At 47.4% G+C, this 24,137-nt stretch overlaps 1 protein-coding gene across 1 annotated transcript; it reads left to right on the forward strand.

Annotated features, from left to right (window-relative positions):
• Positions 1 to 960: 960 nt before the first annotated feature.
• PHF11 (PHD finger protein 11) lies at positions 961 to 24,137 on the forward strand. The gene is made up of 12 exons (XM_083796305.1): positions 961 to 1,111; positions 3,630 to 3,764; positions 4,315 to 4,422; positions 5,330 to 5,465; positions 6,720 to 6,827; positions 10,539 to 10,672; positions 13,599 to 13,645; positions 16,157 to 16,215; positions 17,664 to 17,730; positions 18,900 to 19,022; positions 19,893 to 19,964; positions 23,232 to 24,137. The coding sequence occupies exons 4-12, from the start codon at positions 5,358 to 5,360 to the stop codon at positions 23,369 to 23,371; spliced, it is 858 nt and encodes a 285-aa protein (XP_083652431.1). The 5' UTR covers positions 961 to 1,111; positions 3,630 to 3,764; positions 4,315 to 4,422; positions 5,330 to 5,357; the 3' UTR covers positions 23,372 to 24,137.

Below are 24,137 nucleotides of genomic sequence, written 5' to 3' on the forward strand. Positions count from 1 at the left end.
TTCCTCACTTCTTCACAGTGAGGGTGACGGAGCACTGGGACAGGCTGCCCAGGGAGGTTGTGGAGTCTCCTCTGGAGATATTCAAGGCCCATCTGGACGCCTCCCTGGGCAGCCTGCCCTAGGGAACCTGCTTTGGCAGGGGGGTTGGACCCGGTGAGCTCTGGAGGTCCCTTCCAACCCCTAGAACTCTGTGATTCTGCGAACCGTCCTGGCTCCATGTGAGCCCTGCTCTGCTGCAACCTTACATCGGTGGGTTATCAGCAGTGTTTTCATCACGAATCCCAAACACAGCATTGTGGAAGCATCTATGAAGGAAATGAGCTTTGTCCTAGCCATAACTAGGACACGGTTCCTCTGCTTGCTGTCGCACAGCTCAATTTCTGTGTGTTTCTGAGTGCGGTCCCTCATGTTGCCAGCAGAATGTCATCTGACGACGCCAAGCACCAGCACCAAAGGAGAAGCGGGTGGGAATGGCCCAGGTGAAAGACACCTACGAGCCCACGCAGTGACACATCTGGGACGCCCTGTCAGCCTGTCGGGGCCATGAGGGGAAACGCCTGCCAGCCCTGTTCCCTCAGGAGGAGGGTTGGGCTGGCAGCAGGGCTCTGTGAGGAGGCCAGCAGGGATCCGCCGCAGGCTGTCCCACACGGAGGGAACCACCCTGACCCATTGGGGGGCACCGTCAGCGGGAGGGGACCAGCCTATGGGGCGAGGAGAAGCAGGAGCTTCTGGGACAGGCCCGTCCTCGTCCTCCTGGCGCCGGCAGAGCCTCCCCTGCAGGCTCCGGGCCTCAGGCCGGGGATGGTGCTTCGCCCCCCGGGGCTGCCGGGAGCGGGACTCGAACCCGCGGCCCCAGCGCCGCCACGCCCGAAGGCGCGGGGATGTGCCGAGAGCCGCTCCCTGCCCACGTGACCCGCGGCTCCCGCCCCCTCCGCCCAACCCCGCTCTCCTCTTCCCACCCCCCCCCCCACCGCGCCGCCGAGCGCGGGCTCCGCAGCGCGCATGCTCGGCGCTCCGGCTGGGCCCGCCCACTTCCGCGAGCCTCCCCCCCCTTCCCCCTCCCCCGCGCGGAAGCGGCCGCTGGTGCGGGCCGGCCTGCGAGCCCCCCGCGGTAAGTACCACCGGGCAGCCGCGCGGGGGGGGGCGGACAGGGGCGCCTCCACGCCCTGCGGGAGGGGGGTGCCCGGCGGAGCTCCCCCCCCACAGGGCGGCAGTGGGCGAGCCCGGCCTCCCTGAGGGGAGCGCGGGGCCGAGAGGGGCTGGGGGCGGCCCCTCCCCCCCCCCCCCCCGGGGGTCCCTGAGGGGCTCGGGGCTGGGCGGGGGGAGGGGGCGGTGTCTGTGCCCCTGGTGTCGGGGTGTCAGCCCCTCGGCAGCCATGAGGGGAAATGGAGCCTTAAATAACCCCCTACCACCAGTGTCACCCACTAAACCATGTCCCTAAGCACCACGTCCAACCTTTCCTTGAACACCCCCAGGGACGGTGACTCCACCACCTCCCTGGGCAACCCGTCCCGATGCCTGACTGCTCTTTCTGAGAAGAAATGTCTCCTCATTTCCAACCTGAACCTCCCCTGGCGCAACTTGAGGCCATTCCCTCTAGTCCTGTCACTGGTTATCTGTAGGAAGAGGCCGACCCCCAGCTCCCCACACCTTCCTTTCAGGTAGTTGCAGAGAGCAATGAGGTCTCTCTCCCCTGAGCTTCCTCTTCTCCAGACCAAACACCCCCAGCTCCCTCAGCCGCTCCTCACAGGACTTGTGTTCCAAGCCCTTCACCAGCTTCGTAGCCATTCTACCACAACAGATCGTGCTTTATTCAAACACTGGAGAATCTCCATCCTTCTGGGAACTCCCAGAACGTTCTGGAAACGTTCCCAGTTCCTCTTCAGGGTGTGGGTGACGGTCTCCAGTGCTGGTGGTCCCCAGCGTCTTGGAAAGGGTGAGAGCTGAGGGCTGGTGAGGAACCTTCCTGTCATCCCCATCACTGGGATTGGTGTGTTGACATGGCTACCTTTCAAAGAAAATACCTTTTTCATGACTTAGATCTACGTATCAAATAAAAGGCGGAGGGGAAGATGGATTTCGTTGGTTTTGTTCTAAAATCCTTGTAAAGGACAGATGTCTTTATGCTGCTAACATCTGGGGGGAGAGCAGAGCTCTTGTGCCCAGCTAATATATGAACAGTACTGCGTCTTTCCCCACAAACTGAAAAGGTTGGAAGCCATGAGTCTGGGGTACTTTCCATCTTTCTCTCTGCTTCAGCAAACAAACTCCTTCAGTATGCTGAGAGGAGAGCAGAACAGCAGCTAGGGCACCAGGTTCTGGCAGCACGCTGGAAGTCAGGGAGTTTGTGTTCTCCTCACCCTGCTACAGAGATGTTGGGTGGTCTTTATTGCCTCTGGTTCTTTCTGTGTAATGTGAGTTTGTGTACCTGCAAGGATGCTTTCAGAATTGCTTCTGGAGAGGAAATGCTTAAACAAATGAGTAACATTTCAGCAAGGTGCACTTGGCAGTTGCACAATCCCCTTTTCTCATCCCCTTTTACTTTCTGTTTCATTTACTGCTTTCTTCCAGTTTGCCGTTGTTGCAAAACTAATAGGGTGTGTTGCTAGGAAATGGCAGAGGGATCAGAGAAGCATCCTGAGACACGTGGCTGTTTCCTTCCCGTGACTGCTTCCCCTCAACCTTCTGTTTTACAGCTTTATCCCCTCCTTCATTAGTGGAGGGCAGTCGAAGAGCCTGTGGCTCTTACAGACGAATTAGATGCCTTACTTTGTGTGAAAGTGAAAGCTGCTTGTCAAAAGTTGCAGAAGGACTCTGAGTCATTTGACTATAAAATAAAGGCTGAGAAAATCCAGCACTAATAAGTGGAAGACGATGTGTGTGTCAGGTCAACAGTCGTAACACTGCCCTCTGTACTGTCTGTCAGCTACCACGTAGAAAAGAGGTCTGAGGTCTACAATGCGTTGTTCTATGGAAGTGACAGGTCCATGCTCAGAAGCAGTCCTGTATGTGAAATACTAATAATTGTTCAGAAAAAAATGAATACAGAGAGCTCCTCTTGAGCTACTGCAGGAGTAGAAAAGAGACTGCAAAGTGATGAAAGTGATCAAAGATGTGGAACAGCTTCTGTACAAGGAATAACTAAATAGTTTCAGATTCCTCAACTTGAAAAAGAGGCAGCACAAGAAAGAATAGCAGATTTGTGATATCATGGGTGTTACTAGAGGAGCTGAGTGAGGAACAATGATTTCTTGCCCCTTCACTCATATATCTGGGGTGTCAAAAAGTGAGTGGTTGTTCAGGCAAAACGTAATTAAACTGAAACTGGAACCACGCCCTTAGCCTTTCCTTCCTTACTTAGGAGCAGCCAGCTGGATCCACAGCCCCATTTACCTTGCATCCTATTCCTGATGGTAGTCAGTAGCAGAAACCTAGGGAAGAGCACAGGGACAAAGCAAAAGTGCAGTTGGTGGCAGGATACTGGGCTGAATGGGGCACCGGATGCAGGCTGGCTGCTCTTGCAGTGAGGAATGGCTGAGAGCTGTCCCTCTGTTGCTTCAGGGGTCTGGCAAAGGCCCTGGAGTAACCCAGGGGTTGACCTTGACCAACGGTCCTTGGTTATCTTTCAGCACCAAGATTTCTCCGCAGAGCCTGGAAGAGCATCAGGGGCTGCAGGCTCCAGCTTCAGCACCTTCCTCACCAGCTTCCCAGGGACAGATCCTTCGACTAGGCCTGAGCAGGGCCTATGTATGCATCAATTCCAGGTACTGACCTGCTGCACAGAACTCTGCCCTGCTTGGGGGGCCAACCATTCAAACCCTGGCTTACCCCTCTCTAATTCTAATATTTCTATACATTTCCACTTGTTTCTGTTGCATTTATTTAATGCCTAAGCTTTGAGACTGATGTTATGATGCTTACTGTATAGATCGGGTAGTGGAAATCGGTCCCTACCCCACCTTGCTTACAAGATATAGAAGGATGTGGGGAAAAACAGATGTGTGTAGAGGCAAAGTGGCTTGCCTGAGATTAAGTAAAGTTTCTGTGGCAGAGCCAGGAGAAAAAAATGCACTTACACTCTGGTGTTCTTCTCACTTGAGACTGTCCCCTCCATTTTATGGAAGGGAGGTGGAACCAACGAAGACAGAAGTTGACTGTTGAAAGCCACAGAAATATGTGCAAGATTTGCTGGGCTGTGAGATTTCCTGCCTGTTTGGTACTTGAGCCTTACTGCTTCTCTGTCACTAGAGTAATTTAACACCAGATCTTATTTCTTAAAAGTAAACACAGACTTTTCTTACTCTTATCCTACAGGCTTTTGGGCTGTCAGAGGTGACGTCTCTGGCGTTTGGAGTATCGCACCTAGTGGGAGTGGGAAATTGAAGATTTCTGCAGTGGACTTGCACAGAAACCACAGACAAAGTAAAACTTCTGCTATTAATGTGTGGAATGATGCCCTAAATTCCTTGGGGGGGGCAGGGGAGGGTTAAAGGCTTTTTCAGAAACATTTAGACTGTTTAGTGAAAGAAGTAGGTTGCCTTTAACTTTTTGTGGCTGCTGGGAAAAAGAAAAGAGAGGCTGTGTGAAGAAGGACGATTAAAACTTGAGTGGTTATGGCCAGGAAAAGAGGATAGATGTCCAGGGAGTGGATTCCAGGATGTAGAGAAGATGGCGTTTCTCATGTCAGCGCTCTACTTCATTGAGAGAGTCTCCTCCATTAAAGTCTCCTGTGTTCGGCTCTCTCTTTTCTCCTATTTGCATTTGTAAGCCTCTTCACATTGCTTTGCTGCATCCTTTTTGCACTAAGGAATTGGTGTTTCTTCCTTGTTTTTTGTCAACTCCCAGAAGGCACCGGAGGAGTTTGGGGAAAGCCATTTTGTATCCTTGACTTGCAGACCCACGTGTGGCAGAGTTAGCTGAAGGCAGGCACTGCTACGAACAGCCAGCATCCTCCAAATAAAAGGAGTTTAATGTTGAGGGCATGACTTGCTGGCCTGCTCTTTGGGGCTGTTGTTGGAGTATATATTTGATGAACAAGCTCGACAATTCTTTTGTTAGCTCTGTGCCTTCTGCCATGACTTGTTAGTGACTTTCCTAGGGCAAACAAACCTTTTTTCCCCGTTGCTCTAACTGCTGGGAGCCTGTTTCCCACCCCCTGTTGTCCCAAGAGCAGGCTTTGCACGTTCTGGTTGCTGAAGGCAAAGAACCAGGCTTCAGGGGGTGCAGGTGAAGGAGCAGTTAGAGGGCAAGAGCTCATGAGCTCTGCTTTCCTCTGCTCATCCTGCCTGGCATAAGACAATTGTGTCAGTCGCTTTGTGTTTTCTCCCAGTCTTCCTGCTCTAGGTGCTTTCCAGATAATGGCGAAGATGGTGAGAAGAACGTGTGCGTTCTGTTCAGAAGGGGAGGCTGGCTCTATAATGTACATTGCCGAACAGCAAAACATTGCAGCTCATCAGGATTGTTTGGTGAGTGGTTTTTTTGGTTGGTCAGTACGTAAGGGAAATGGAGAAGCACGAAAGTGGGAGTCTCCACTGCATGTTGATTTTTTTTTTTAACTTTACAACGACTTTTGTCTCTCCTTTTTTGTTTCGGTTGAAACAGGAAATAGTCTTCAAGTTCACGGTATTCTGCAGATTGACTGCAGAAAGTTTGGCTTCAAAAATAACAATAAAAATAGGTACGTTGTTAGCCGAGAGGTGGCAATGGAAATAACGCTAGATTTGTGGTAAGGTGCACAAAATTTGTGGAAGTGGAACGCTTTTCATTGCCGCCTCACTCCTCACATATTTGCACAAACAGCCCGAAGTGGCTGTTGCGTGTTTCCTGATGGGAATCCAGACCTACAGGTCTGGTTCACACTGGAATGAGGCCCAGTCACTTTCATGAAACAGGCACAAACTTGCTTATCTTCACAGATTTCTCTTTCTCTGTCAGTGCCACTAAATACCCAGCAAACCGAATTACTGGGGGAGAGCGGAATTGCCATGATGCAGATGGGTGGCATCTTGCACATGCTTAATGTCTGTAGGAAACTAAGCTAAAAAATGACCTAGCAGAAAAATGTTTTTTATTAGGGCTGTAAATGTTGGTTAAACGTTGGAACTCTTGTTGGTTTGGTTTGGTTTGCTTTTTTAACCCAACAACTTTACTAATTTGTCTGCTTTAGGAAAAGCGCCCTGTTTGGCTTCTTCCAGCCAGCTATCACCTTCTGAGCAGGCAGACTGTGGTTACCAGCCGACATAAGGGCGGCTCGCTTTTGGTTGAAATTAGCTTTACAAAATAATTGCAAAAACAGTTGCAGATAACTTCCTCGCTTACTGTCATGGTTCAGTGCTTCCATGGGAATTAAAGTGGCATGAATGTGCAAGTGTGCATTTTTGTGGGTTTCCCCCAGGCTTTGGACTGTACCAAAATTTTATTTATGGAGAAATGTTGCATCCAACTGTAAGCCTGAGCAGCTGGGAAGATAAAAGTTGCTCAAGGTGTGGAGGTTTGTCAGCCAAGCAGCTGCTGCTCCTTACTCTGGGCAGCCTGAAGCTTTCTTTGTTCACACTTCTTACTAATTCACCTTCTCACCCTGTCATCTTTTCTTGGTTCATCTTCAGGTTAGGTGAAATCCACGTGCAAGAAGAACAGATGTACCCTCCCTTCCTTTTCTCTGGAATATATTGATGACCAGGTCTCTTTATTAATTCTTAACATCGTCTCTTTGTCTCTAGTTATTTTCCTCGGGATTTGTGGAATCTGAAGAGTATAACCCAGATAATCTGGACATAAGGTTTGATGTGGAATCAGTATTGAACGAACTCAAGAGAGGAAAGCGTCTGGTAAGGCAGTTTCTTCTGGAATCTGCACTTAGTCCTGTCTCATAGCATGCACCCTGCCACCCTTCAGTACCGAGTTGTCTGGTCAGTTTTGTGTTTGGAAAAAAAAATGCAGAAAAATACTTGATCCTCCTGATCTACTAAGATCAGGGAAGTTACAGATTTAGAGTTACAAACATTGATTGGACATTATACTTATTAAAGTTTAGTTCTTTTTTTTTGTTGTTGCTAATTGGATTTTTTTTCTGGCCCTTTTTTCCTAAGATAAAAGAGTAAGAAGAGACTTTCCGAAGAGACTAAGCTAGTGCCAGAAACAAAATGATGCAATTTGTAAGTGTAAAGGGGAACACCTTCTTTTTTTAGCAGAAGGAAGGTTATTTGTGTGAGGTTTTCTTGTTGGTTTTGTACTCGGCTCCCCTTCCCCCTTCCCACTGGATGGAACTCTTCTCTTTATGAAGTTAGTCTAGGGAACGTTTTACAGTCGCGGAAACAAGCAGTCGTGGAAGGCCACGTCCACCCTTGCCAAAAAGAAGGTGGGGACCCAAACTGAGCTTCCAAAAAAGCTCGTAGCCGTCCAGGTGCCAAAGCTTCACACCACCTTTGGGCAGCTGCAGAGATAGCAACTGCATGAGATGCGAGCAGGCGGAAGACCTGCTCAGTGTGGTAGGTGAGCTACGAGAAGAGGTGGAAAAACTGAGGGGCATCTGGGATTCAGAGAGGGAAATAGAGTGGTGGTGCCAAGCTCTGGCCTCTGTGAAACATTAACAGGCACTACAAATTTCCCAACAAGAAGGGAATGCAGTATCCATCCCCCAGCAGACATGAGGCAGAAGCTGAAAGGATGTGAATAAACGGAAACAAGTCCTGCTCAAGGTGGCAGAAGAAATCCACCTTCACCCATCTCACCCTGTCGGGTAGCCCTGAGCAACACTACAGGCCACAGGATCAGGAAGACGAAGTGGATGGGGCCTTCTACAGGCAGCTGCAAGTTGTCTCAAGTTCGCAGGCCCTGGTTGTTACGGGGGACTTGAACCACCCTGCTATTTGCTGGGGAGACAACACAGCTCAGAACAAACGGTCCAGGAGGTTACTGCAGAACATTGCGGATAACTGCTTGAAGCAGGAGGTAGGTGAGCCAACAAGGAGAGGGGCGCTGCTGGTCCTGGTACTAACAGAGATGGTCTAGTTGGAAATGGGAAGGTTGAGGGCCGCCTCGGCTGCAGTGACCATGAGATGTTGGAGTTCAAGACCCTGCGAGGAGGAAGCAGGGCAAAAAGTAGGATTGCAACCCTGGATTTCAAGAGAGCCAACTGTGATCTCTTCAGGGACCTAACTGGAGGAATCCCCTGGGACGGGGCCCAGGGGAGTTGGCTCAAGCACAACTTCCTCCAAGCTCAGGATCGGCACGTCCCTACGAAAAAGAAGTTGAGCAAGGGGGGCAGGAGACCTGCATGGCTGGGTAAGGAGCTCTTGGGAAAACTTAAACTGAAGAAGGAAGTGTACATGTTGTGGAAGAAGGGACAGACCGCTTGGGTGGAATACAGGAACGTTGTCAGAGAATGCAGGGATGCAATGAGGAAGGCCAAGGCCTGGTTAGAGTTAAATTTAGCGTGAGACATTAAGGACAACAAGAAGGGCTTCTTCAAATACAGCAGCAGCAAAAGGAAGACAAGGAAAATGCGAGTGCGCTGCTAAATGAGAAGGGTGACAGCAGATACAGAGAAGCTGGAGATACTGAATACCTTCTTTGCTTCAGTCTTCACTGCTAAGGCTGGCCCCCATGCACTGCTGAGCACAGAAATGAGAGAAAACTTGGAGAGAAGACTTTCCCCTGGTTGAAGAGGATTGGGCTAGAGGTTATTTAGGCGAGTTAGACACCCACAAATCTGTTGGCCTGGATGGGATGTACCCAAGGGTGCTGAGGGAGCAGACAGGTGTTACTGCTAAGCCGCTCTCTGTCATCTTGGAAAGGTCTTGGAGAACAGGAGAGGTGCCTGAGGGCTGGAAGAAAGCCATCAACCCAGTCTTCAAGAAGGGCAGGAAGGAAGACCCAGGAAACTACAGGCCAGTCAGCCTCACCTCCACCTCTGGAAAGATGGAGCAGCTCATCCTTGAGGTCATCATTAAGCACGTGGAGGAAAAGAAGGTGATCAGGAACAATTAACATGGATTCATCTACGGGAAGTCGTGTTTAACCAACCTGATAGATTTCTATGATAAAATGGCTGGATGGATGGATGAGGGGAGAGCAGTGGATGTGGTCTGCCTTGACTTCAGCAAGGCTTTCGACACTGTCATCCTCCTGGGCAAGCTCCAGAAGTGTGGGATCCATGAGTGGACAGTGGGGTGGATCGAGAACTGGCTGGATGGCAGAGCTCAGAGGGTTGTGCTCAACGGTGCCGAGTCTAGTTGGAGGCCTGTGGCTAGTGGTGTCCCCCAGGGGTCAGTACTGGGGCCAGTGCTGTTCAACTTAACTCATCAGCGACCTGGATGAAGGGACAGAGCGCACCCTCAGCAAGTTTGTGGATGATACAAAGCTTGGTGGAGTGGCTGACACAGCAGAGGGCTGTGCGGCCATTCGGAGGGACCTGGAGAGTTGGGCTTAGAGGAACCTCGTGAGGTTCAACAAGGGCAAGTGCAGGGTCCTGCACCTGGGGATGAACAACCCCAGGCACCAGTACCGGCTGGGGGTGACCTGCTGGAGAGATCTGCAGAGAGGGACCTGGGGGTTGTGGTGGGCAGCAGGCTGACCATGGGCCAGCACTGTGTGCCCTGGTGGCCAAGAAGGCCAATGGTGTCCTGGGCTGCGTCAAGAGGAGCGTGGCCAGCAGGTCGAGGGAGGTGATCCTCCCCCTCTACTCTGCCCTGGTGAGGCCTCACCTGGAGTGTTGTGTCCAGTTCTGGGCTCCCCAGTACAAGAGGGACATGGAGCTACTGGAGAGAGTAGAGCCACAAAGCCGATTAAGGGATGGGAGCATCTGTCCTATGAGGAAAGACTAATGAAGCTAGGCCTGTTTAGCCTAGAGAAGAGGAGACCGAGAGGGGATCTTACCAACTTCTACAAATACCTGAGGGGACAATGTGAAGAGGATGGGGCGAAACTCTTCTCAGCAGTGGACAGTGATAGGACAAGGGGTAATGGTTATAAATTGGACCACAGGAGGTTTCATCGCCATATGAGGAAGAACTTCTTTACGGTGAGGGTGACAGAGCACTGGGACAGGCTGCCCAGGGAGGTTGTGGAGTCTCTTTCTCTGGAGATAATCAAAACCCACCTGGATGCCATCCTGTGTAACGTGTTCTAGGTGACTCTGCTTGAGCAGGGGCGTTGGACCTGATGAGCTCTGGAGGTCCCTTCCAACCTCAGCCATTCTGCGATTCTGTGAACATAAATATAAGCACCCATTCCAATGAGTATTGAAATAACTTGTTCAGATTTGGGATAAGGGATGAAAGTGGCTAAGTTCCCTCACATGGCTCTTTTTGTCCTGCTTAATTTGTGAAATGATGCAGTTGAGGTAAAATAGCAGAAAGGTGACTGAAATGATGGACGAGGTAGGAGTTTGCTGCTGTGAACCTGCCTGATGCCTTCCACAGAGAAGGCTTACAATGAAATATTTGATTTTCCTACAGAAGGTAGCACTTGTTTTGTAAGTCGGGATTTTTTTTCAGTAGCTGTGTGATGCTTACCTGCTAACCATCGTTTTATTGTAGATGTGCAACTTCTGTCGCAAGAAAGGAGCCACTGTGGGATGCGAGGAGAGAGCCTGTCGCAGAAGTTACCACTACTTCTGTGCGCTCTGCGATGACGCAGCGATAGAAACAGATGAAGTAAACGGAGTCTACCGGTATTTAACCAAGTCTTTTCTAACTAATTATTCTCAAGGTTTTGGTGTTACTGTCAGGAAGAGAGACTTAAATTGTCAATTTTTTAACTCCTTATTTTTAAAAAGGAAATATGTTCTCTTCAACTGTTGCTCCATCTATGGTTAGTGTTTGATGCCCTCTTTTTACAAGCAATGCTTTCCTTTATCACAGCAGTGGAAAGGAATCTATTCAGGGACTGAGCTGAAAGATAACTAGACCTAAACTGAGGAAGCCTGTCTTTACGGGCTACCTAGCTAGTCTTCAAGGACAAAGATTTTTATTAAAGTTCAAACTAATGATTCAAATTCTCAATTTCTCTTGCCTCAGACCAGGCTGTTGTGCTTCTGGATCTGTTCATGTTAGACAAATGCTAGTAACTTTCCATCCATGTGCTAGCAGAGAAGTCTGTATTCCCATCCAGGATCTTCTTACATTTCAAGTACGTTGCTAGCATTAACATCATTAAACAGATTTTAAGTAAATTTTCTGTCCTGGTCATGCTAGCCCTAGTGTCTGCTGCCCTTGGACTGCTTACATTGCAGATAGCAGACGGAAAAAGTTGTTCAGAGGAAGGAATGATAATCTGCAGAGGAAAGGGGTTGAGAAACTAGGACTCCAAAAGGAACGGGGAAGTTAGAGTAAAGGTCTGAGGCCCGTAGACACAACCCAGACACAACCCAGAACACTCCCTTCTGGGTAAGGCCAAAGAGGTCACAAGCTACGTTAGTCTTAGATTAATGTGGTAGGCTGTCTAGTAATAGCACAAGGTGGGCCCTTTTGTACCCAAAGCAGTTGCAGTCCTGGCTGCTTTGGTAGGGCTCTCACTCCAAAATAAACAGATCTTTCTGTAAGGATGTAGGGCCAGCTATGTAGGAAGAAGAAGATATGTTCAGTTAGTGTTTGTAGAGTTCCCTGGAGCCTGCAAAGCTCCTGACGGAGTGTAGATGGAAAGGTAGGACCTTCTGTGATCGCAGAATAAATGACTCATTGTAGTGCTTTAGGAACGACACCTTGGGATTAAGAAGTGTGAATATCATCGAGATGAGAAATGAATGGGATTGCCAGCAGTCTGTATGCAGACTGCTGAAGTGGTAGCTGAATATATGGTTTCACTTGGTGTTTTTCTGAGCTGGTGATACTGGAGACTAGGTGGAGGGACCCTGAACTTAAAAATGCCTTGGGTTAAGTCATTGTGTGAGGCTAGTTGCTTGTCCTGTATTGGGAGCAAAACTATAGCAAACCTGCATGAAAAAGGACTGGATGAGAGAAGGGTGGTGAGGCAAGTCTCAGGAACTTGAATCCAAAGCCTTTTGCACTGTATCAGCAGCACGAATGAAGGAGAAAATTTGTAGCTAACATGAAATTATTGGAGAGCAGAAGAACGAGACTTAAAAAACAGTGGCCATGGATTGACAGCCTCCCTGCTCTTTTTCATGGTGAAATACAAAATATAAAATATACTGAAAAGTGTATCAGAAAGAAAGAATTCCTTCAGTAGGAGGAGAGCTGGTGTTTTTAAATTCTGAATTGCTGTCATTGAGATCATGAGCAGCGGTTATCAGAGCAAACACAGCAGAATAAAAAAGAGAAAGGAACAGTGCTTTGCAAAAGGCAAGTAATAGCACAGTGGGGAAACAAGCATCGTTTCTAGTGCCATCTTCCAAAAATGATGGTAGGGGAATTAGAAATTCAGGTATGTAAATAATGTGCCACCAGTATGTAGTTTTCTGACTGAATTCTTAAGCATGTATAAATCTTTTTTTGTGCATCAAAATTAATTTCGTGCAAAAAAAGCTGGCTTGCCAAGGAAACAGCCTACTTTTCTAAGCTCAGCACTTCTATTTTTTTAACAAAAAATGACAATAATCACACAATGGCCTACTAAATGCGGTTCCCTTTTAAAATTGCTTCTAAACACTTGAGCTTTAGTCTTGGCAAATGGAGATTTGTAATGAAGAGATCAGCTAAACCCCACTCTTGACAAGGCAATTTTGTTTAAAAAGTGATTTGGGATCCTTCTCTAAGAAAGGTATCTTAGAGAAGCTGGTTTATGTTCTCTACACATTACAGTATCCAGAAGATAAGGAGGATTTCCAGCCGTATTTGCTGCATTTTATTTCTCCCAAGGAATTTGCATTGCTCTCCTAAAAATGGAGAAAGTCTTCCCATCTCATGTATTTCTAAATTATTTAAGGGATGAAGGGATCGGGCAGATTGAAACTACTGGACCTCAAACAGGCGTGCCCTACTTCCACGGGATTTGGGGACCAAATTTTGGGGACCTGATCAGCACTGGGCAATGGAAAGGGAGGGGCAGAGATCTCCAAACAAGTAAATGGTCTTGTATGTGGCAGCACACTACTGTGTGGCGACGCCAGCGTGTTATGAAGGGTTTATAAATCCAAGCTGACTGGCAAACAAGTTTGGGACCTGCCCCAACTGGGATAGGGCGAGGGGGCAGAGCAGCAGGAGCTACAACCAAGCAATATCAGTACTCGGGGATTTCATCTTGACAGCGTTAAAACAAGTTACTGAATGAGATTAGAATACCCCAGGTCAAACGCTGTCCCAGTGTTTGGCAGCCACACCAGCCAAAATGCACCTGACGTGATTTACACCGTCCAAACACGGTGGGGCGATTGAACACCGAAGCTTTGAGCTGTCAGTTCTGAGCCTGCTGAGGCTCCAAAAGTAAAACCAGAAGCTCGTGCATGTGTGAGACTTCACAGCAGGTGCTCTCCCAAGTGGGTAATGCTGAACAACCGTCCTGAGAGTTTTTTAGAACGTCTTGCAATTTACATTTAATGAGTAGAGGGGAAGATATTTGTTGAAATCAGTCAGCGTTACTCTGTTTACGTATTTATTAATACTTTTTCTCTTTTTCTTAAAACCGAACTTAAATTTTAGAGTGTTCTGCCCAAAACATGACCCAGGCAATAGGACCAATCACTATGGTGAGTTTCTTTAATGGCTTCCTTGATTTTTATCTGTTTTAAAAGTTTTTATCCTACAGTTGATAACTAATTTGAACAAAACAAATGTTATTCCACCTTTACATTGAGCGGTGGATTTCGAATCTTAAGGAGGGGTTTGGTTGAAATCCAGGGGTACGGACAGAAAGCAAGAAGGGTTTTTGAATTAGGAAATGTTTGTGTTTGATCATCCCCAAATCCCCTTCAAAACTGACACGGAGCTGATCCTTCGTGGAGTTATTCTGTAGGTAGGCCCAAGCAGCTCTTAAAAACGAGTGTGAAACGGGGGGGGGGCTCGTGCTAGTGAGGGATGCACGAGCTTGCAGCTGATTAGCAAAGCGAGGGCTGTTATAGGAGTGCTCACCCTGGGATTTGTGCCTGCAATTGCATTAAAATGTTCACACTTGCATCTTCTGTACCCACTGCGGTACTTCGAAAACACGGCCTTTCATTCTGAAGGATCCCAAAGCGCTTTTTAAGCGTAACCAAAGGGTTATACGCTCCCTGTTTAAGGATCTCTCCCTCTGCTATAGAAATGCAGTTTGTGTAATTTGGCAGCTTGCTGACTGAGGCGGCTGGGAGTCTCACCGAATTGACCGCATGGGTTCAGATCACCGAGTTAGCCAAATGCAGGTGCTCGAAATGGAGTGGGTCCTAGAGTAGCCTTTGCTTCCAAATTGAGTTTAACTCAGCCAGCTGAGCAGTAACACTAACTCTGGCTGATCGTTTCGGCGGTCTGGCTCCACCCTAACACCACCCAAGGGCCAACTGGGGTGGTTATCATCATCGCCTCTTACCCAGGACCGACCTTGTAGACCACCTCCTTCATAAGGAGGACTTAAACCTTCCATGGTTGAAGATCTCAGTGTCTGAGTTCTGCATGCGTGCACCACGTATGGGAAGTTCCCTGAGAAGAGTTTATGCCTGATGGAGGTCTGCCAGAGGCACTAAATGTGGAGACCCTTTGTTTAAGAGGGGTAAGTGGATTTTTCTGGCAGCTCTGCCTCCTCAGTGAGCTCCTCCCGTCTCTGTCCGAGAGAGCAGCTGGGTAAATGACGCTTGGTTCCACAACAACCCTGATGTCTCCTGCCTCTGAGCAGCTCTCAGCTGCACGCGTGGTGCTCAGAGGAGCCAGGCTGAGCAGGAGTATGCTGCTGTTGCCTTGGCTGCAGCCCCAGGTGCTCTCTGACCCGTTCCTGGCCCACCTGTTTGCAGCTAAAATAGGTTGGGATAGAGGCACTGTGGCTCCACGGCAGAGTTTAGACTTTCAGGATCTAACTCAAGTGAAGTAGCTCCGCCGTTCCCCCCGGGGCAGGCTGAGCCAAGACTGGACTGTGTGGGAATAGGAGTTGGTATAAGAGGGCTGCCTCTCCGGGCACGTTTTCCCTGGTAGCCTGGAGAAAGCTACGAGACACATCCCCTTGTTCTCAATACGTCCACCAGCGGTTCCTAGCTCGCTCCAAAATAGGCCACCCGGCTTTATTTTGGATGGTGTGGTAGCCTATGATTTCCTTTCGGGCCATGAAAATAGCAAATGTAAAGCACTGTCTCCCTCGCCCCCGCAAAAAGAAAAAAAAAAGGACTTGTTCTGACAGCCTTTTCTGTACCTGCAGTAACATTCCCATTCCTAAGGTGATTTCTAAGGAGGAACAAACTTACTGTGCATTACCCGAGGCACGGAGAGGGGCATGTAACCCCACCGCATTTAAAACCCTCTGGGTTTTGGTGGGTAGTTTTACTCCTCTCCAGCTTTCTCTGCCCCCTGGCATGTTCTCCTTGCCAGTTTTCCTTCTCTGCTTGTGGTGCTGCAGCTATTTTCAGCAGCTGCCAGTTACGGCGTTGGAAAGAGCCGGCTGCGTGCTGATAGAGGACAGAATGAAAGCAGAGATCTTCATACAGCGTCAATAAGAGCGCTTTGTAGCTTAAATAATAAAAGCTCACAAGTACAATTGCTTCCTATTAGGAGCTCCTGAGGTTATCTAGGAGGTAGATGTAGCAAAGAAAAATTAATGCCACTCGTATGTCTTTGGGACACCTAAAATAACTCTTGTGGAGCCTTAGTTCTGAGAGTGTATTAACATAAACAAAGATTGATGGGGAACAAACATCATCTTTCATAAATTTGTCACGTTTTGCCTTAAGTTCTTACCGTGTAGAGGTGGTGCTGCTGCCAGGGAGGGTCAGCTCCCTCTGCCGCAGCCAAAAATCTTACGTTATAATCTGGGTTTTGCTTTATAACGGGTTTAAAAGGCAGCGATATCCTAATGCTGCAGTGATTTGCACTTCCTAGTGATTCAGGCTTGTACTTCTTGCATGCAAATAAGGTGGATTCCACTGAAATATCAGGTATTTGGGAAAGCTGAGATGTATTCCTGTCTGGCTACCCAAAGCGCCTGACTTCTGTAGCTTGCTGGGGAAGGAGAGAACTTGAGCTGTATGAAATTGTCGGCGTAAGGTTGACGTGTAGTTACCTTGCTGTCTCTTGGTTTCTAGATGCAGCTAATAAGAGGAAAAGACACGCACTGAAGTCTTCCACCATCACGGAACAAATGGTAATTCTGGATTTCGGTAGCTCTAAAACAGAAACCCACATCTGCCACAACAAAGGGCTTCAGTGAAGTATTTTTGGCAGTGCATTAAGAAGGAGGCTTTCTCACAGAAACGACGACTTTTCCTTTGCAGCTGCCTTGTTTTGATCTTGTCATTTTGTCAGAACAAAGCCACTTGCATTCAGAGCTGCTTCTGGCAGAGCCAACGCTGCCCTCAGGCAGCGTGGCACAAGTGTGATGGGAACTTCTGAACCAGGCTGACTCAGCGGCTGTGATCTTGACATGCCAGAAAAAAAGAGCTTTCCTTTGGCGTTCCTTTTCCTTGGAAGCACTGAGGCCCTCAGATTTGCTTAGGGCTTTTTATGTTTTCTGCGAAGACAGCTTTTGATAAGTCACTTGGCCTTGTTAAACTAGCACTTGTTCTCATGGTAGGCACCGCAGATTTTCATTGTAGCTCGGGCAGGTCCCACTCCGTGGGTGAAGATGGCCTTCCCAGGGGCTTGGGAGCATGCCTCTGGCTGTAAGGGGAGTTGGTTTAGGGTCTGTTGTTAAGAAATCTGGAAATACAACGTAGTTTTTGGGGGTTCTCTTGGCTCCACTGAACTATGCATGTGAACTCCCAATGACTGATGGGGGTCAGGATTTCTCCTTCCTAGAGGAATTGGCTTCCGGGTCACTAGATCAGAGGGAGGTCATGTGAGAGGACATGGATGATCTCTGCAGCTTTCAAGTGGCATTTTTACCAGTAGGTTATTTGTCCCCAAGAATTTCTCAGCTGTAAATCCACTCAGGTTCCCGGTGGTGTAACTGAGATCCATTTGACCCACCACCGCTGGTAACGTGCTGTTTCTGCTGCTCCAGCGTTAGTGGTTTTGGAAATCAGTCCAAGCAAATAAAGAAGCTGGGGGGTTCCATGTATGTTTGGGCACTGCAGGATAAACTGCTTGCCAGTGTCAAGGTGGTGCAGCTCTTACACTGGTGGAGCTTTGTAGTAGAGATAAGAATCACTTGTGGTACTGAGGTGTGATCTGGAACAGCACAGAATGACTGCGTCCTGTCCAAAGGAAGAGAAAAATATTCCTCCTCTCCTCTCAGATCATTTTTAGTATTATATCTGGCCTGGAGAGTTAGGTGTCACTTATGCTGGGAGTTAGCAGCAGCCATCAGTTAACATCTGTGCTATCTGAATACATTGTGCAAGTGCAGTAATAGTAATTGGGCAAGGTAAATGGGCTTTTCGTAGCAGATTTTGCTTTGAAATGATTTTTGCTTCCCCTTTTAAAAACTTGAATGTCTGGAGAGGACTATTGTTAAGTGTGGGGGGAAGCTGACTTTATTCACAGAAATATGGGCTGGTTTTTCTCTCTCTGCTAATGTGGAGTTAAGACACTGAAAATAGAGCAGGAAATGTCCCTACGATGTAAAAATACATTGTTTTGATTTTCTTACAGAGCACAGAAGAAACAGCAGAAGAAAACAGATTACGAATATTAAAAAGAAAAAACAGCAGGCATAAAGGTGGGACTGACTTTACGGAAGAGCTGCGTGATACCGTGACCTGTTGTGTCGATGTTCGGCGCTTGGAGGTGTTAGGAAGCAGCGCTGTTGAAAATGTGCCTTTTATTATTTGCCCGAAACAAATGACCCCGTGTTCTGGCAAGGGAGCACGAGCCTGGTTTGCAGAACGACCGTGCGGGTTTTAATTGCACAGCAGGGTGTTCTGTGCACCTTGAACAAGAGCGTTCTGGCTCCCCGGGCAGGAACCAGGCTTTCTAAATGCTGCTGCAGTTACTGCTGCCCCTGCGTGCTATTTTATGTTACCTTTGAATCCCAGGTGTACGCGGGTTGGTTGACAAAACGTGTAAGGGTGAAATCAACTGCTCGACCCATCCTTCAGCTCCGCAGTTTGCGTTACCCCGAAGTCCTGCTGTAATTGCTGGTCAAAGTTACGCTGCTGCTGCTCAGAAGTTTAGAAAACTTTAAAAACATTGTTTTTGATGGAGGCTGGTAGACTTCTCTGAGCAGTCTGGGAGCTTTTTCCCTTTGAATAGCCCACTGAATTCCCACAGTGGTCCACAGGGACTCCTTACTGAAACCTGTCGCTGAGCTGCTGTTCCGAGATGAAGAAAAAATAACTACCTATTTCCTTAGCAGTAAAAATCTGACAAAGCAGGACCATAAATGGACTGTAACAGGGTTACATCAATAAATGAGGTTAATGCCTGGATCGCTCGCAGTAAACGTAACCTCAGTTCTCTTACCAAGTCCAGTATTGGTTCACTTCTTGCGCTGTTTTCTGTCCTTTAGCCTGCTCAGTCCATGGTGTGGTCCAGAGGATTTGAAGAAAAAAAAGCAAAGCAAATCATCTGTTTTCCTACACCGGGGGTTATTAGGTGGCTTTAGGAATGACACGTGGAGTTGGGGAGGCATTCATTTTTTGATGAACAAAGCCAAATCTAGAGTGTATGTGAATTTATAGCCAGCATGATGCTTGTGTTCACCTGAGCACAGTGCTGTTCCCACTGCAGAGGGCTGAGCAGGTAGCTGGAGGAGCCAGACACCTGTGTATTTGTTACCAGAAGGGAGACTTGAACCAAAGTTTTAGTTTCTGAAGTGAGTGGGTGAAGCCCATGCAGCCGTGCTCAGGACCTCTCGTGTCTAAGAGCGCGTGTGTTCTGTTTTACCAGTCCGAATAGACTTCCTCAGGAAATGCAAGCAAGCCGGGCTGCTGGATGACATCTTTGAAGAGATGCTGGACACGCTTCACTTGGCGCAGGAAAAGCTGATGGATGACAACACTTCGGAAACAGGTACAGGGCTTTCTGCAGCCACCTTTTAGCCATTGGCATGAACGCAGGCCTCTACTCCCACACTCTGAAGAGGGGAGAGGTTACGAAGAGAACAGGAAGGTTTTATTTGGATTGTAAGGCCGTGTTGCTCTTACGGAAGGACCATCTGCCTGTCTAAATCTGCACTCTTTTGAGGGAAAAATCCTTGAGTATGAATGTTTCAACGCTTTGGATGAATACTTAAAACTTCGATGTCAAATGTTAGCATGTATTTGTTTTTTTTTGGTGAGCGTATTGTATGAAACACTTTGTTCTTGGAGGATTCCCCACTAATATTACTTTGTTCTCAAAACAATTTTTTTAAAGAAAAAAACAAACAAACCTTCCTCTCCCATTGTCCTCCCAGCTTTACAAAGTTACGAACAATGCTTTTGGATAAGTAATGCTATTTTTTGCAAATAACTGAAGCACGTGCACGGAAGGTGAAATGTCACACCCGGCCAAATCTCCGTCATGAGCAGCTCGTGTGTCGCGGTGCTAGGGGCAGTAGTGAAGTCCAGGACACCTTAGGGTTTCAAAGGACTTCACCGTTAAGCAAACCTCTTAATGCTCATGCAAACTCTGTAGGCTTCCAGTGAAGTGAAACACAAAATGCCCCAATTAGGAAATGGAGGCATAAATCTGGGATGGCAGTGAACGTAAAACACTGATAGCCATGTCTCATGGAAACAGTTGTACAGAATTAGAAGTGTCTTTGTGTGTCTTTGTTATCTTAAAACCTTGAGCAATTGCTGTAATTAATTACTGTTTTGTGCTACACTTAATGTTGGGCAGCGCGTGAACTCAAGTGTTCTGTAAACCTTTACTCTGTGATATTCTCTCTTCTTCCAGAGTATGAAGAGACAGTAATGTCACTCTTTGACTGTGGACTGTTTGAAAATATACTGACAAATATTCATTCAGGTACGTGAAATAAGCTGTCAGAACAGCAGCACTTGGTATGATTTTTGGCATTGATGTTATTCTTCTGAGGATTTTGATAAAATCACAAAACCACAGAATGTCCCAAAGTGGAAGGGACCTGATGCACCCCAGGGTACGGTTGGCCCTCCTGGCTGCCAGGGGACTCTGCTGGCTCGTGTTCAGCTTGCTGTGACCACAACCCCAGATCACTTTCTGTGGAAGTGCATTAACAGGACTTTCCCCTCATGAACCCGTGTCAGCTATGACCTGTGACTGTGTTGTCATTCAAGTCGTTTTCATCAACTCCCAGAATGATCTTCACAATTCTAAATGATCATAAAATGACCGTTTACAGTGACAATCCCATGGAACTTCTCAGCATCCTCTAAGTAACTGAATAAAAGCTGTTGCTACCTGAACGACCAGCAGCACGGCGTGCCTAACCTGGCTGTCAGCCGTGAGGCCAGCTGGAACCGTGTCCCAGCTCCACAGCTCCAGAGGACCGCAGGGCCTCAGCCCCAGAGGAGCCTCCCTCCTGCAGGGTGCGCTGGTGCTTGTTCCTGCAGTTATTCCCCCCCCTGCGTGTGGAAGGCTTGCTGAAGGCAGCTTCCCTTTCTTACAGCTGTGCAGCTTTCCGACGAGTGCTGTTGGGACTGGCTGCTCTGTTCCAGTTAAGGGCATCGAACACTACAGACAGAGCTTCCCTGGAACTGATGGCAATTTTAATAGGTTTTGGAAAGGGGGGTGACAATGCTCAAAGAATGCAGTGAAAACGTGCAAGAGCAGTCACTTGGGAGCACCAGAGCGGAAGGAAACTCTAGGGCATGAACTCAAGTCTCAGCTGCTTAAGCAGCATTACAACTTTTTAGCTGTAATGTTCCAACTAAACCTAGGTGGGTCTCTTACACCTTTTTGACAGGGATAAAAGCAGGAGTTAGAACAAGGTTGATAACCGTTAGGAGAGGGAAGTGGGAACAAGTCAGCTAACATAAGTTCAAGTGCTTGAAGCTGGTGTTTGCTGTTCCCCCCCATTTCCCCTTTGCTTGCCTGCGGAAAGCCAGGCTCCTCCCTCGAGTCTCCGGTTCTTGCTTTTGAATTCCTCTTCTGGAGTGCGAGTGCCTGGCGTTTGTGGAGTTATCTCAACGCAGGTTCTGGCAGTGCCTCATCTGAGGGGAACTAATATGTCGCTGCTCGTAATCCCTCGTGTGACACGACCTTAGGTCACACTTGCTTCTTTCACAGCTGCGTTGATTATTTCATCCTTTTCTCAGCTCACAGGAGAAATTCTGGTACTGGCATCTAGGTACGCAGCCCTGTGATTGTGCTGTGTGGAAGCTGTCCCCTCTCCAACTCCCCGCTACTTCAGCAGCTCAGTTCTTCCTGAACACACTTATCTTTTCTGATACAATCAAGGCTATTTTAATTTCGAGGTCAATAATGAAAACACATCAAAGTTGGTTCCAAACCTTACCCAGGAGGAGCTCTTGTAACAAACCAGTCGAAAAGGACTGAGAACCGTTTTAGTTGCAAGACGCACTGTAGGGTTAGAAGGAAACCAGCTCTTCCTTCCATCCTTCTCCCCAGTCCGTATTCCAAGCTCTCGCTACTAAGTGTCTGTCACAGTGGATGAAGTCTGGGACTAAATACTGTAGGATTCCTACGGGTACTGTTTTCTTTGCTCTTTCCCTTGGAACTGATGACTTCTGGTCACCTGAAATGCTTTGCTTTTGATCCACTTTGTTGTTGTTGCTTTCTCCTCTACTTTGTTTTAAACCTGTTGTGCCGTACTTTCACTGATTGCTTCTTAGCACTTAAGGAATGGTGAGTGCAGTCTTTCCAGGTCCCTGCTGTTCCCCATTTTACAGAAACATTCTCTCCCTTTAGTTTCTCTCTTCAGTGAGGTCAAAGGTCTCCAGTCTGTTGCCTGCCTTCTTGTGGAAGCGCTCCTGTATGCCATTCTCACCACTGATAGTGGTCATTCTCACCACTGATAGCTTTCTCTGGGCTATTTCTGTTTTTCCCGTATCCCTTTGGGATTAGAGAACTGGAGCTGATGTCTCCCATCTGTGGTTCATCCATAAGTTGAACGCAGTAACACAGTGATCATGGTTGCTGTTTGTTTTTCTGGTAACTTACTCATTTGTATCCAACTATTCTCCAAGATATTTTTCTCCAGCTCCCACTTGTACATGCCCAACATTTTCTTCAGATTTGCGCCTGCTAGTTCATTTAACCTTGAGGACTTGACACCAAATAGACATGCCATAAAGGCTGCCCATGGCAAGCAATGGAGAGTGCTGTTTCACAAGATCACAGAATGGTTGGGGTTGGAAGGGACCTTAAAGCCCACCCAGTCCCACCCCCCTGCCATGGGCAGGGACACCTCCCACCAGACCAGGTTGCCCAAAGCCCCATCCAGCCTGGCCTTGAACACCTCCAGGGATGGGGCAGCCACAGCTTCTCTGGGCAGCCTGTGCCAGGGCCTCACCACCCTCTGAGGGAAGAACTTCCTCCTAACATCTAACCTAAATTTCCCCTCTTTTAGTTTAAAGCCATTTTCATTATGGTCCTCTCAACCACTACAAAACAATGTTACTGAACAAAGCAATTGCTTCAATTAAAACTCACCATTAATACTACAAGCTTCTAGCACCGAGCACGAAGTTACCCAGCGCTCACGGATTTCAGTGATTTAACATTAGGAACGCAGAAGCAGTTAAGGATAAGCTGACAGTCAGCCAGGTAGGGCTTTGCGAATAGGACGAAGCAGCTGGTTCATGCCATTGGTGCACTGGCAGTAAGTATTTTGCCAGAAGCAGGTGCATTAAATGCTCTTAAATCATGTTTTTTTTGAGAAACTAGCTGTTGTCTTCAGTTGTCCAAAGCATCTCTTTTTAAGCTTAAAATTTGGTTGACTAAAATCCATTCGGGTTCTAAATTTGCTTTATGTAATTCAGGGAAGTTAATTTAAAACTTGTAGCTACCTTTGAGATACAGTAAGATGGAAAACAAAGTATGCAACGCTGTGATTTAGCCTGCGTTTTCTTTTGCCACAAGTTCTTTAACTTGTCTCCCCGTGTTAATGAAGAGACAAAGGCACAGAGTGTGAAGCTGAGGCTTCTGAAAGGCAGTGGCTTCACTGTAGACTAAACTAAGTAGTGGAAGCCTCTGCAATCTCAGTGTTAATGCGTTACGTAACTTACTATAAATTAATAGTTGCATATAAAAATAAAATAAAAACATTTGTCCCTTTCTTTTCCATAATAGGGACAGAGGAAAAAATCCAGGAACTTCTGGAAAGCAGGAAAAGACTGGACCACCAGATTGAGCTACTGCAGGATTTAAAAGAAGTCGTCCTTCCCCCCCAGGAGACTGCTGCCAGTACATCCAGTACAGTGTCTGACTAACCCCCGAGTCTGTCTGTAACGGTGTCAATATTCAGAATTTTCTAACGATAGAAAACATAGAGCACGTCGGGTCAGTGTGTAAGTGATTTCCTTTCCTCCCTGAAGTTTGGGACACAAGCAAAGACTGGGTGTTTTACTCATTTTTTTAATACCTCACTGTTGCAATAACTTTAAGTTGTCCCTTTCTTTAAATTTTATTGTGGATAAATGAGTGATATACACCAAATTTAGCTCTTAAAGCTGAAGAGAACCCCTTCCCCCAGGACTTTTTTTTCCCTCAAAGACAAGGGTGTGTCAGCTGCCAGAGAACACTCTTCAGTCACTTTACTTGCAGCAGGCCTCTCCTGTCTGTGGGAGGTGGCTGCATCACTGTCTGCATAGAGACAGTGTTGTTCTAAGGACCACAGTGCTGCTTTGGCTTTCCAAAGAAGATAAATTAGCAGAAGTTGCACTCAAAGAAGCCTTCTGAATTATAAACAGGAGTTTTTTTTAATTGAGCATACATTAAGCAGTCAATGAGGAATTAGAGCTGCTGTAATGACAAGGGTAAAAGGGTGTTTGCAAGCAAGCCAGCAAGGGCTGGCTATCACGCTCCAATCAAAATGTAAACTGATTTCAATCAAAGGACTGTCTCTTCCTTTCTCCATTAAGGAAGGATGTAACTTCTATGTATTTTGGCTGAAAAGCTACTATATTAAAATTATTTGAATACAGAAAAGCATTGTTTAGCTACAAAAGGGTAACTTAATAAAACATTTTTAAGAAA

The sequence above is a fragment of the Anser anser genome (assembly GCF_964211835.1).
Source record: "Anser anser genome assembly, chromosome: 1".
NCBI classification, from domain to species: domain Eukaryota; kingdom Metazoa; phylum Chordata; class Aves; order Anseriformes; family Anatidae; genus Anser; species Anser anser.

What these genes read in the sequence shown, in the direction of transcription:
- PHF11 (XM_083796305.1), top strand. Translation starts at nt 5,358, where the DNA reads ATGGCGAAGATGGTGAGAAGAACGTGTGCGTTCTGTTCAGAAGGGGAG. An exon ending in AAAAAACAGCAGGCATAAAG is followed by an intron (nt 17,731 to 18,899) that starts GTGGGACTGACT and finishes CTGTTTTACCAG; the next exon opens with TCCGAATAGACTTCCTCAGG. An exon ending in ACTGACAAATATTCATTCAG is followed by an intron (nt 19,965 to 23,231) that starts GTACGTGAAATA and finishes TTTCCATAATAG; the next exon opens with GGACAGAGGAAAAAATCCAG.